The sequence below is a fragment of the Rana temporaria genome, chromosome 4 (genome assembly GCF_905171775.1).
Source record: "Rana temporaria chromosome 4, aRanTem1.1, whole genome shotgun sequence".
NCBI classification, from domain to species: domain Eukaryota; kingdom Metazoa; phylum Chordata; class Amphibia; order Anura; family Ranidae; genus Rana; species Rana temporaria.
This window is the reverse complement of record NC_053492.1, coordinates 7,522,731-7,537,164: the sequence shown is the minus strand read 5'-3', so window position 1 is coordinate 7,537,164 and position 14,434 is coordinate 7,522,731. Positions and strand designations below refer to the sequence as shown.

The following is a 14,434-nucleotide window of genomic DNA, read 5'->3' as shown; positions in this document are numbered from 1 at the left end:
GCGGCAGCAGGGGGGGAGAAACACAGCAGCAGCACGGACGGAGAGAGAGGGGGGGGGGAGAAACACGGCGGCAGCATGGGGGGGGAACATGGCAGCAGAGAGAGGGGGGGAGAGGAGGAGACACACGGTGGCAGCAGCATGGATGGCAGCACGGAGGGAGATGGCAGTATGGAGTGGGACACGGAGGGGGGCTGGAGGAGGATACAAGGACAGTCAGCTGTGATCAGTGCTTGTAACTCCCCCACTAGTATTGGTATCGGGACAACCCTAATTATAACCCATTTCTGTTTCTATGGCTCAGCAGGTCTCCTGCAGCCTATTAGCATCCATTTCCAGTTCTATGTCTAAGCAGATATCCTGTAGCCTATTAGCACTCATGTCTTTGTCTCAGCAGATCACCTGCATTCTATTAGCAAAGTCCATCCAACGTCTCATTTATACGTCAATAAATTATATCACCACCAATAATCGTCTCCAAAACCTCTAGAGCTACTTCATCCAAATCTCAGTATATGCTCCAGCAAACCGTGCGTAGTGGAATATACAAAACGCCTCCTTCCCCAAACATCAATCCTGTGCTCTATAGGTGCTCACACTCAGATTGGGGGCTCACCAGACCTCCATCACCTTCCTAATAAGTGGATCCACAAAAGCTTTGGAGGAACCCTGGCTGAGAAAGGCTGGACTGGTCAGTAATATATTTCTATCCCCCTGGTGGGAGTGGAGATGACCCATCTATAAGGATATACAGTACATACACACACAGCACAAGGACGTGTTCACACTACGAGACGTTTCTGCAGTTCCTCTGATCTCCACAAGGTGGTGATCTCACTTCGACCAAGACAGGAAGTCTCCATAAAAATCCAGATAGGAAGTGATGTCAGACACAGACAGGAAGTTTCGGGTGAGAGGTGAGTCGGGAAGAAGTAGTGAGGAGACGTTATTGGAAGAACCAGCACATGAGGTAAAAAGATCTTATTTTCTATTTACACCCAGTAACCCCCGTCATGTCCGTCCTCTTCCTCCATAGTCACTGTGACGTCTTTTATCTCCAGCAGATGATGATACACACATATATAGTGTGGAAACCTAGATTAACCCCTTCAGGGTCAGAATATCCTCATTTTGGAGATGTGTCATATTTCCCACCAATCACCTTCTCACCTCATCAGTCTATACCAGTGTTTCTCAACTCCAGTCCTCAAGGCGCGCCAACAGGTCATGTTTTCAGGCTTTCCATTATTTTGCACAGGTGATTTGATCCGTTTCACTGCCTTAGTAATTACCATAGCTGTTTCATCTGAGGGAAATCCTGAAAACATGACCTGTTGGTGCGCCTTGAGGACTGGAGTTGAGAAACACTGGTCTATACTAACGGGTTATACCACTATTATTAGTGGCAGGTGGGGGATTCATTTAGGGGATTGGAGTATGTATGTCTTTATTTTATAAGATTCATATAGGAGGAAAGAGGGAAAATGTCATTTGTAGTAAATGTCCTGAAAACTATTTTTTCTCCATAATGATCCCAGTCTCAGATATTCATCCTAAAATCTGATCAGTAAAGTCTCCGAAGTACACAGAGATCACAGGAATATGACCTGGAAAAGCCCAATACAAAGATCATCTTTCAGGTTAGGAGAGGTGGGACGCACCCCGTAGAAATGACTCTGTGTACAGGAACCTCACAGAGTGCCCCCACAGCTCCTCCTCCCAATGTCCCCCCATCCAGAGTCAGGGAATCCTATGACATCACACTGACCTCTCAGCTCCTCCTCCCAATGTCCCGCCATCCAGAGTCAGGGAATCCTATGACATCACACTGACCTCACAGCTCCTCCTCCCAATGTCCCTCCATCCAGAGTCAGGGAATCCTATGACATCACACTGACCTCACAGCTCCTCCTCCCAATGTCCCGCCATCCAGAATCAGGGAATCCTATGACATCACACTGACCTCACAGCTCCTCCTCCCAATGTCCCTCCATCCAGAGTCAGGGAATCCTATGACATCACACTGGCCTCACAGCTCCTCCTCCCAATGTCCTGCCATCCAGAGTCAGGGAATCCTATGACATCACACTGACCTCTCAGCTCCTCCCAATGTCCCTCCATCCAGAGTCAGGGAATCCTATGACATCACGCTGACCTCACAGCTCCTCCTCCCAATGTCCCTCCATCCAGCTTTATTTTACAATGGTCTTAGGATGTGGATGGACCCATTGCATCCTCACAATGAAAGCAGTACTGTTGATCCTGTATTTTATGTAATGATGTCAGAATTCCTTATTGCAAGCCTTTAACCTACAGAGTGTGGGGGTCCCTAAAGTGGGGCTTTAATAAAACACAGACCTGACCAGCAAGGTGAGGAGGATTCTTGGAATGACATTTAATTTGACTATTTGTGAAATCTGCCAACAGGAGAGGTGAGCGGTGCTGGGAATTCTGGGACATTATCCAGTAACAGACAAGGGATGTGTCTGGATGGTGACTGTATCATTGTGTGTGTCAGGTTCCTATAAGGTGTCAGGATGTCACTGTCTATTTCTCCATGGAGGAGTGGGAGTATTTAGAAGGACACAAGGATCTCTACAAGGACGTCATGATGGACAATCAGCCGCCCCTCACATCACCGGGTAAGAGGAGACTTTATTGTAAAGGCGAGAGCAGTACAGGGGCTCCACCTAGATCCCCCATCATCTGATAAACACATAGAAACAATGTATTTAGTCAGTGTGTGTGTTTCCTACAGATGGATCCAGTAATGGGAACCCACCAGAGAGATGTCCCCGTCCTCTGTATTCCCGGGATTCCAAACAGGAAGGTCACACCATCCCCCACCATCATCAGGTAGATGATTAATTATTGGTAGTTATACCATACAGTATATGCAAATATGTTTGTTACAATTAATGTTTTATTATATATTCAGAGTGGAAACCTTGAGGATTATAATATTATTGTCAAAGAAGAGTATAAAGAGGAGGATGAGGAGTATGGAGTGATGGAGGAATTTTCAGAAGGACACAAGGATATGATGGATCCACCTAATACCAGGAACCTACCAGAGAGATCTCCCTATCCTCTGTATTCCCGGGATTCCACACAGGAAGGTCACACCATCACTCACTGTTACAAGGTTGGTGGAACAGAGCATCTAGAACATAGACTTGTGGAGATGATGTGTGGATTTTTTATGTGAGCTTATATTCTACAGATGACATTTCTCTAATTTTATTGGTTTAGGGTAAAGAACTGATAAATATAAAAGTTGAGGTTAAAGCAGAAGAAGAAGAGGCTTATGTGAGCGATGATCAGCAGTCTATGGAGGAGGATGGAATAATGAGGCTAATTCTAGAGGAAGACACACCTACAAAGATCAGCACAGGTGGGTCATTAACACTAAATACATTCCTCCACCCATACTGCTTACTGATTGGTCCAGAGTAGGGCAGGGACTGGGAAATATCAGCCTGTAATACCCTGGTCACTATGTTATCACCTGATCACAATGTCAACAAAGCTGTGATTTAATGTGATTAATAGCAGCTTTGCTTCTTTTACTAGTGAGTTGTGATTGGCCTACAGCTATCACTTGGTACATGGGCAAAATACAGCCCCCTGTACCATGTGAATTTCTGTATCCAATTACAGATCACTAGTATTCAGAGCTGTCAGTAACTTAATCAATTTCATGACAGTTCAAAGCATTGCTGGTACAATAATCTTCATTGTACCAGCAATTAAAGTTTAGAAAAATATCTCTGATTACTATGGTAACATTAAGCTACTCTAAATAACCAGTTCCGGACCAGCCACCGCAGTTATACGCAGGTTGGTCCGGCTGGGTGAGGTGTCGTAGCTGTATGTCGTGGGGATCAGCCCAGATACCTGCTAGCACTTGTGTTTAGCCCCTCCGCCCAGCCCACCCAAGTGCAATATTGATTGATCACTGTCACTTGCAAAACACTAAACCCAGAACTGCAGTTTTCGCAGAGTCAGGCCTGATCCCTACGATCGATAAAAAAAATGTTGGTATAATTTAAATCAGTCGCTGACAGTCAGGAGCTTTTTTCCTGTAAGTCTCATTACTGTACCAGTAAATTTAGAGACCTTAAATGTCAAATCGAAGGTATAGTAGTGAAGGGGCCTACACGTTTCTGAGCATGACAGATAGTGAAGAGGAATTCACCCATCTGTCAGATTCAGGCTCAGAGTATGAACCAGTAGACGGCAGCGGCACCCTGGCAGATAGCTCTGATGACAGAGTAGTGGTCCCTGCCAAGGTCAGGTGTACCCAACCCCATTCTGCTGTCGTTGAGGTGCAAGAACCGCAGGGCTCTCGTATGGAGCATAGAGCCAGTACTAGGGCCGCTCATCCTTCTGGTGAACTGGCAAGCACCAGCATCCTAGTACATCCTGGTTGTACATCCAGCACTGCAGTATCATTTGGTGATGTGGCAAAATCCCATAAGTGCAGTTGAAGCTGGCGAGGTGGCTAGCACAAGTAGTGTTCCACTGCCGCTAATAAGAAGACAAACGCAGGCCCATAGTGCTCTTCCTGCTACATTTGCCAATCTGAATTGGGAGCCCACCACTTCTGCAGCACCTGCACTTCCCCCGTTCACTGGCCAGCCTGGAATTCAAGTGCAAACAGTTGATATTACGTCACTTGATTTTTATGCGCTGTTTTTCACTGAAGATCTCTATAGCTCTAGTGTGTACCAAAGCAATTTGTATGCTGGTCAATGCATTGCTGCTAATCCCCAGTTGCACCTTCCCAGAGATTGGAGACCTATCGCGGTCTCCGAATTTAAGACCTGTCTGGGCCTATACCTCCTCATGGGAATAATTTAAAAAGAACGAGTTGCGGTCATATTGGTCCACTGAACCAATTTACCATATGCCCGTGTTCTCTGCCTCCATGACCAGGACACGATACGAGCAGATCTTGCGGTTCATGCACTTCAATCATAATGAACTCTGTCGTCCTCAGGATGACCCTGGATTTGATCAGGTCTACAAAATTTAGCCCCTCGTAAACCACATGAACTTGTTTACTCCTGATCAAGTTGTTTGCGTTGATGAGTGCCTGATTACGTTTTCTGTCCGCTTGTCTATCAAACAGTACCTTCCAAGCAAGCGTGCCAGATATGGGGTCAAGATGTGAAAGCTCTGTGACAGGGCAACAGGCTATACATATAGTTTTATGGTTTACGAGGGAAGAGATAGTCACGTAGAGCCATGGTAAGATAGTGTGGGACTTTGTGTCACCCTTATTCAAAAAGGGGTACCACTTGTATGTGGACAATTATTACACCTTTTTGACTGTGGATTTGGAGCATGTGGCACCGTGCAATCTAATTGCCGGGGCTTTCCCCAATGGCTTATAGAAACCCGACTTAGACAGGGGAGAGAGCCTGCTTGAAGTGTAATAATTTGCTTGCTGTGAAGTGGAGGGATTCACGGAATGTTTTCGTCCTGTCCTCCCTTCACGCAGATACGACAGTCCAAATTTCTACGGCGACTGGTGTTGTGGAGAAACCCCTTTGTGTCCACGAATACAACCTTAACATGGGAGGAGTGGACGTCAACGACCAGTTGTTGGCGTCGTACCTAATTGCCCATAAGGCCAGACGCGGGTACAAAAAAGTGTCTGTATATTTATTTCAATTGGCTTTGCTGAATGCTTATGTGCTATACAAAGCCTCAGGACAGACTGGATCCTTCCTAAAATTCCAGGAAGGGATCATCACAGCCCTTCTGTTTCCAGACGGTGCTGTGCCCCAACTTCCCAATGCAAATGCAGTGAGCCAGCTGCATGAGAGGCATTTTCTGTATGTCCTCCCTGGTACCCCTACCCAAAGAACACTCCAAAGAAAATGTTGTGTCTGCAGAAAACACGTATATAGGTGTGACATCCGCTTTTATTGTCCCTCCTGTCCTGACCAACCTGGTCTCTGCATCGGTGACTGTTTTAAACGCTACCACACACTATCGGAGTATAGCATAGGGTACAGCACTGCACAGTCCTAGGCACACTAATGCCGTGTACACACGGTCGTTTTTCGGCATGAAAAAAAATGAAGTTTTTCCAACTTCATCATTAAAAATTATGTTGCCCTAACACCATCGTTTTGAAAAAATGATGAACAAAGAGCGGTGACGTACAACACGTACGACGGAACTCTAAAGGGGAAGTTCTATTCACCTTTGGGCTGCTTTTAGCTGACTCCTTGTTAGTAAAAGACGATTCACGCTTTTTTGTCTGTTACAGCGTGATGAATGTGCTTACTCCATTATGAATGGTAGTTTTACCTGAACAAGCGCTCCCGTCTCATAACTTGCTTCTGGGCATGCGCGGGTTTAAAACGTTGTTTTTGCCCACACACGATCATTTTTTACAACCCGAAAAAACGATTTTTTTAAACAACGTTAAAAAATGCAGCATGTTCGAATTTTTTTTTTGTCGTTTTTCAGAAGCCGAAAAACGATGTGAAGCCCACACACGATCATTTTAAATGACGTTTTTAAAAACGTCGTTTTTTTTCATGCCGAAAAATGATCGTGTGTATGCAGCATTAGGCTGGTGAGAATCAGTCTGGAGGACTGGTACGGAGAGTTAGCCTGGAGGGCTAGTGAAAGGGGCTGCTGCAGCCAGGAGGGCTGGTAGGGCCAAAAGAGGTAGTGCTGGAACCAGAGACCACAGAGAGTAAGTGATGTGAAAAGTACAAGCTGTGTGACTAAACTGTTCTACACTCATAGGGGCTGTGAGTCCCTGCCTGTACTAGGCCATTGCTAAAAATCTGATTGGAGCCTGTCAGATCATCTTCAGAGTGACACAGCTAGGAAAGGCAAGTGTGTGCTGGAGGAAGAAGTTGGAGCTGTATATAGGAAGAATGTCCCTAATGTTTTTAAAAAGTCAAGTGGGCATCCTACGGGTTAAAAATGACCGCACCAGCCAAGCAGATACTGTCTGGAAAAAGCGCCCAGAGGCAATTCAGTTCGCATGCGTTGCGCTATACAAGTCATTCATTCATTCATCCCATATCTTCCCATCCCTCTTCAAGTTGAAACCCTTTAATAAACCATAAGAACAAAGTCACAGACTGTTCTCTGTCTCTGGGGTGCTTGTGAAAATTTAGTGTGCCTGCCTGTGCGGGATTGGGGGATCCCTTTTATCTGCAGCTCCTATGTGGGGTGTGCTACATTTGTTATAAAATGTCCAGCTGGTAGAGAATTGGTGTATCTGATGATTTGATTGGAGCACAGACTTTTACATGTTAATAATAATAATAATAATGTGATAACATCCTCAGACTTTGGAACCTTAAACAGAAAGTGATAACGAGGGAGGAGTCGATAAACCAATGATGGTGACCTTCAGGATCAGTCCAGTCTTCATCTTGGTTATTCTCCCCCCATCCTCACTCTCTGACCTCTGGTGGGGCTCAGCCCTGCTGACTTAATAAGGAAGTGCAGGACTTCTTGTGTTGAGAAGATGGCAATGAGTGATAGAGGGGGTGCGGACACTCGGCCTATAATCCCCTCATCACTGTCACTCCTATAAAAGACAGTTCTCGTTGTTTCCTCACTCTCTGACTAAGGTCCATGAATAAAGGAATGATCTGGTAGGAGATCAGAGGACCCATTTACTAGTTACCTTGAGGATGGAATTGTAAGATCTTCAGAGACAAAGCTGCCTGATGTGGGCGGAGTCCTGGTTTAGGGGAACCAATCTGCTCATGTCTAGTAATAATCTTTGTATTTCTATTTTAGTAGATGGACGGGAGATGAGGAAAACCTCAGAGGATTGTCTCACTTTGTCTCCAGACTGTAAAGTAGAAGGTGAGGACATCACACAGTATAGTCCAGGAGAAAACCCGACTTCCTCAAATGGCCGTCCGGCACCACACAGTGTAGATGGACCATCGTATTCCTCTTATCCTGAGGAACCTCAGACTGTGAGGGGCGGTGCCGGACCATCGTATTCCTCTTATCCTGAGGAACCTCAGACTGTGAGGGGCGGTGCCGTCGTTCCAACAGAGAAGAGATTTTCCTGTACTGAGTGTGGGAAGTGTTTCCGTTTTAAATCACGCCTTAATGAGCATAAAAGATCTCACAGGGTAGAGAAGCCGTATTCCTGCACTGAGTGCGGGAAATGCTTCCGTTCTAAATATGGTCTTAATGTGCATAAAAGATCTCACATGGGTGAGAAGCCGTATTCCTGTCCTGAGTGCGGGAAATGCTTTTCAGATAATTCCAATCTTTATAGACATCAGAGATCTCATGCAGGGGAAAAGCCGTATTCCTGTCCTGAGTGCAAGAAATGTTTTTCAGACAAGTCTAATCTCTACAGACATCAGAGATTGCACACTGGGGAAAAACACTACTCATGTTCTGAATGTGGGAAATATTTTATGCAAAAATTAGCACTTGTCACACATCAGATGCATCACTCAGGGATGAAGCCCTATTCCTGTCCTGAGTGCGGGAAATGTTTTATAAGAAAGTACAGTCTTAACAAGCATCAAATATCTCACAAGGGGGAGAAGCCATTTTCCTGTTCTGTGTGTGGAAAATGCTTTTCAGAGAAATCCAGTCTTTACAGACATCAGAGATCTCACACAGGGGAGAAGCCGTATTCCTGTCCTGAGTGCGGGAAATGTTTTTCAGATAAGTCCAATCTTTCCAGACATCAGAGATCTCACACAGGGGAGAAGCCGTATTCCTGTTCTGTGTGTGGAAAATGTTTTACACAGACATCCAGTCTTCACACACATCAGAAATCTCACACGGGGGAGAATCCATATTCCTGTCCTGAGTGAGGGGATTTTTCCTCACTGAAGTCCTGTCTTCCTGTACATCAGGGATCCCACACAACCCTCGAGGTATATTGGTGCTTTGAGTGCGGGAAATGTCTTCTATATGAATATTGCTGGACATCCCAGCTCTCATGTGGGGAAGAAGCACACCCTAATATACACCTCAGATATACTCCATGGCTGATCTTCATCATGTAAGAAACACTTCATAAGGAGATCAGATTTTTGCCTTACTAACTTTTTTGATGTACAGTTGTTTTGCTTGCGTCTATCTACGGTAGTAAGGTTGCTTTGCGGTATAAGCAAGGAAGCTCAGACCTATTAATGTGCTTTTACTGTACAGCTTGCACAGCATTTTTACCTAGCATGAGCTACATAGAAAAACATGTCTTCTTCAGTTGGACTTTAGCGCAATATCCCGGATGAGCCCCCAATTGTTTTGCTTGTATCTATTTAGTAAGGTTACTTTGCGGTAAAAGCAAGGGAGCTCAGACCTCTGCAAAGTAATAATGGGCCAGATTCATGTATATTTACGGCGGCGTAGCGTATCCCGTTTACGTTACGCCGGCGTAAGTGCTTGATTCACAAAGCACTTGCCTGTCAACTTGCGGCGGCGTAACGTAAAGCTGTCTGGCGCAAGCCCGCCTAATTCAAATGGGGCGTGTACCATTTAAATTAGGCGCGTTCCCACGCCGAACATTCTGCGCATGCTCCGTTAGGAAATTTCCCGCCGTGCTTTGCGCGAAATTACGGCGCCCCGACGTGTTTTTTGAACGGCGACGTGCGTAACGTACTTTCGTATTCCCGGACGTCTTACTAAAAAAATAATAATTTAAAATTCGACGCGGGAACGATGGCTGGTCTAAATCTAAGCCATGAAATAGCAGGCCTAAGTTTGAGACAGGAAAAGCCGACTAGCGACGACGTAAGAGAATGCGACGAACGCGCGTACCTTCGTGGATCGCCGTAAACAGCTAATTTGCATACCCAATGCGGAAAACGACGCAAACTTCACCCAGCGGTCGCCAAAGTATTGCATCCTAAGATCCGAAGGCGTACGAAGCCGTACGCCTGTCGGATCTTAGCCAAATGCCGTCGTATCTTGGTTTGTGAATTACAAATAAAGATACGACGCGGCAAATTTGAAAGTACGCCGGAGTATCAGCAGATACTCCGGCGTACTTTTTCTGTGAATCTGGCCCAATGTGCTTTTACTAAACAAAAATGCTTTACATACAAAATTATTACAATATTAGAAATACAAGACTGAAAGATAAACCTATAACAAGCAAGATGCTACCTACTTCATAGCAAATAAGCAACAGGCAACTTTTAAGCGTATTTCTACTAACTCAGGTTAGAGTGAGTTTATAATCTCCATTGGTAATGAGGACCCAAGCTTCTATAAGCAGTTGCTAGAGAACAGGCAAAAGCGTCTTCAGGTATAGCTTCTTCTGGCTGGTACAGACCTTCCTTGGTGTTAAGGCATTATGGAGTCGTCCTGCCAGCTTATGACTTAACACCAAGGAAGATATGTACTAGCCTGAAGAAGCTATACCTTAAGACGCTTTCACCCGATCTCCAGACACTGCTTAAAGACGCTTGGGTCCTCGTTGCCAATGGGCATCATGAACCCACTCTAACCTGAGTTAGGTATCTTTTAAGGGTATTTCTACTGACCATAGGATGCTTATTTGCTAGAAAGTAGATAGCATCTTGTTATTTATAGACATATCTGTCAGTCTTGTATTGTAGTCCTAATATTGTAATAATTTTATAAGTACGAGGGTAGGGACTGATGTGAATGTACAGTGTATATGTAAAGCGCTGCGTAAATTGGCGGCGCTATATTTAAGTAGCTTAATAATAATAATAATAATAATAATAAGTAAAGCATTTTTGTTTAGTATAAGCGCATTATTACACTGCAGAGATCTGAGCTTCCTTGCTTATACCACAAAGTAACCTTACTAGGTAGATGCAAGCAAAACAACAGTAGAGACTTAACCACTTGCTTACTGGGCATATATACTCCCCTCCTGCTCAGGTGAAATTTCAGCTTCCGGCACTGTGTCGCTTTAACTGACAATTGCGCGGTCGTGCGATGTGGCTCCCAAACAAAATTGACGTCCTTTTTTCCCCAAAAGTAGAGCTTTCTTTTGGTGGTATTTGATCACCTCTGCGGTTTTTATTTTTGCGCTATAAACAAAAAAATAGTGACAATTTTGAAAAAAAATCAATATTTTTTACTTGTTGCTATAATAAATAGCCCATTTTTTTCTCAGTTTAGGCCGATACGTATTCTTTTACATATTTTTGGTAAAAAAAAAAAAAACGCAATAAGCGACTGGTTTGCGCAAAAGTTATAGCGCCTACAAAATAGGGGACAGAATTATTATTTTTTATTTTTTTTTTTACTAGTAATGGCGGCACTCCTTTTTTTTTTTTTTTTTTTTTTTGGGATTGCGACATTATGGCGGACACATCGGACACTTTTGACACATTTTTGGCACCATCCACATTTATACTGCGATCAGTTCTATAAATATGCACTAATTACTGTATAAATGTGACTGGCATTGAAGGGGTTAACACTAGGGGGTGAGTAAGGGGTTAAATGTGTACCCTGCATAGTGTTTCTAACTGTGGGGGAAGGGGACTGACTGGGGGAGGTGACCGATCTGTGTCCCTATGTACAAGGGACACAGATCGGTCTCCTCTCTCCCTGACAGGACGTGAATCTGTGTGTTTACACACACAGATCCACGTCCTTGTCTCTGTAACCGCCAATCGCGGGTGCCTGGCGGACATCGCGGCCGCCAGGCACGCGCATCGGCATATCAGTGATGCGGCGGGCCGCCGTCGTCGGAGCTCGCGCACCCCCCAGTGGCCAGAGGCCGTATATAGACGGCCTCCCAGCAATTAAGATCCACACTGTGGCCGTATAAAGTCGTACGGCCGTCAGGTAGTGGTTAAAGGTATATTTCTGAAAACAATAGGTGAATATATACCGGATGACAAGCATTAATTAATTCATGTCAAATGTTGATCTTATTTTATTTCATACAGTGATTTCCTATGATTATTGGGGTCATCTAGTGACCATAAAGTTGTATTGAACAATTTTTCCTGATTGAGGCGTTTTAGAACTAATACCCCACTATGACCACTAGTTGGAGCTGACGATCATAGAAATGTTTGTGTTTATTAAAATACAGCCAGAATTTGTCACAGCTAGATGAGTGCTTGTCACCCTCACCCAACAAACCCCTTAGTTTACTATGTCGGGGGGGGTGGGGGGATTTCATACAAATACCTGAGATCATACTCATGCATTTAGGAGTACAGTGACAAAAAGGGTATCAATAAAACACAACTACAATATTAAAGCAAACTATAAATAAAAAATACCTCAATTGGCTTAACTAATATGCCAATAACATTTTTTCCCCTCGTCCTAATAACACATAAGGAATGTACATGCACTTTCACCAGATGAATTGCTGTGCAGAGTTTTTATGACTAGACCCCTAAAGGAGACGTTTATATAAAGATGGGAAGTATGTAGCAGATAAATGAATAGACCTCCTAGCAATGTTATTACCAGGCTGCAGCTAGGGGGAGCTCTAATGATTAGAGTGTGATCCCATCTAGCTCCCATTAACCCTTTCGCTGCCTGAGCTGGTTTTGCATTATTTCTGCACACATGGGGCCGGATTCAGTTAGAGATACGACGGCGTATCTCCTGATACGCCGTCGTATCTCTGAGTTCCGACGGTCATATCTATGCGACTGATTCATAGAATCAGGTTACGCATAGATCTCCCTAAGATCCGCCAGGTGTAAGTGACTTACACCGTCGGATCTTAGGCTACAATTCCAGGCCGGCCACTAGGTGGCGCTTCCGTATCTTTTACACGAGGAATATGCAAATGAGGAGTTACGCCGTTTCAGAAACGAACGACGTTTTTTTTACGTTGTTTGCGTTCAGCTTTTTTCAGCGTATAGTTACCCCTGCTATATGAGGCGTAGCTAATGTTAAGTATGGCCGTTGTTCCCGCTCCGAGTTTTGAATTTTTTACGTCGTTTGCGTAAGTCATTCGCGAATACGGATGGACGTAATTTACGTCCACGTTGAAAGTATGACGATTTGCCGACGTCATTTGGAGCATGCGCACTAAGATTCAGTCGCGGTCGGCGCATGCACAGTTCGTTCGGCGCGGGCACGTGCCTGATTTAGATGTTATACTCCCCCTACCCGCGGAATTTGAATTCCGCCGGGGGATTTACGTTACACTGGCTCAACTTTACAGGCAAGTGTTTTGTGAATAAAGCACTTGCCTGAAAAACTTGCGCCGGTGTAACGTAAATGAGATAGGTGAGCGGATCTTTAGATTCCGTGTAACATATCTGAATCTAGCCCACGGTAAAATGCAGATTTTGGGCATGAAGATTAGATAAAACCCCCAAACATATATTTTCTGAAAGCAGAGGCCCTGGAGAATAAAATGGTGGTAATTGTTAAGGAGTTCCTCGTACACAAATGTCACCTTCATATCCGGGTTTATTTTCTCCTTTCCCCCATTTTCTATGGTGTGATCTTTTCTACAATACTTTGTTATATTAATGTAACACGTTGTGTATTGTATTGTACACAAATTAATAATTACTCCGCCTCCACATTCCAGACAAGTATTCCTCCTGACCAATTGTTTTTTTTTTTTTTTTTTCCTTTTACTATTTTATTCATTTCTTTCTGCACTCTTGTTCAAATAAAAAATTGTAATAAAAAATATATTGAATGAAAAAAAATTGTGTGTGTCGGTGCAATGATGACAGACTTGGATATTCAGAAATGGCTGGTAGGTGACACTTCCATATACAACCCAAGGAAGTGATAAGGAACCCCTAGAAACCTTTGGAGGAACCCTGGCTGAGAAAGGCTGAACTATGCAGTTATATAATATTATTATACAGGATTTATATAGCGCCAACAGTTTGCTCAGCACTTTACAACGATGTTGCAAAGAGCAGTTACAATACAATTTACAGGAGGAATCGGAGGCTCCTGCTCATTAGACATTACAATCTAGGAGGGGGGGTCAAATGATACAAAAGGTAATAGCTGTGGGGGATGGGCTGATGGAGAAAATAAGGGCCAGATCCACAAAAGGGATACGACGGCGTATCTGCTGATACGCCGTCGTATCCCTGTTTCTATGAATCAGTCGCATAGATAGAATCAGTTACGCATAGATATCCATAAGACCTGACAGGTGTAATAGTTTTACACTGTCGGATCTTAGGATGCAATACCGCGGCCGCCGCTGGGGGGAGTTTGCGTCGTAAACCAGCGTCGGGTATGCAAATTAGGAGTTACGGCGGATCCACAACGGGTTTTCGCGTTCGCTACGTCGCCGCTAGTCTAGTTTCCCGTCGGCATATTTAAACTTTTTTTTTGCTGCCCTAACTTTAGTCAGCAAGTGTATTGCTGTCTAAAGTATGGCTGTCGTTCCCGCGTCGAAATGTAAAAATCAACGTCGTTTGCGTAAGCCGTCCGGGAATACGGAATTACGCTACGCGCGTCGCCGTTTGAAAAAATGACA

General features: G+C 44.4%; 1 protein-coding gene and 1 long non-coding RNA gene across 2 annotated transcripts in view; both read left to right on the top strand.

The window, feature by feature from the left end:
• Positions 1–8,857, top strand: part of LOC120935479 (oocyte zinc finger protein XlCOF6-like) — a 94,024-nt gene extending 85,167 nt beyond the window's left edge. Inside the window, exon 4 of the mRNA XM_040347530.1 lies at positions 8,204–8,857. Coding sequence (XP_040203464.1) covers positions 8,204–8,831 — 628 coding nt within the window. The 3' untranslated portion in view covers positions 8,832–8,857. The remainder of the gene's footprint in view (positions 1–8,203) is intronic.
• Positions 3,105–7,822, top strand: LOC120935853. Its single transcript, XR_005748539.1, has 3 exons — positions 3,105–3,142; positions 3,250–3,391; positions 7,783–7,822. It is a non-coding gene; the product is annotated as an uncharacterized LOC120935853 (long non-coding RNA).
• Positions 8,858–14,434: the final 5,577 nt, after the last annotated feature.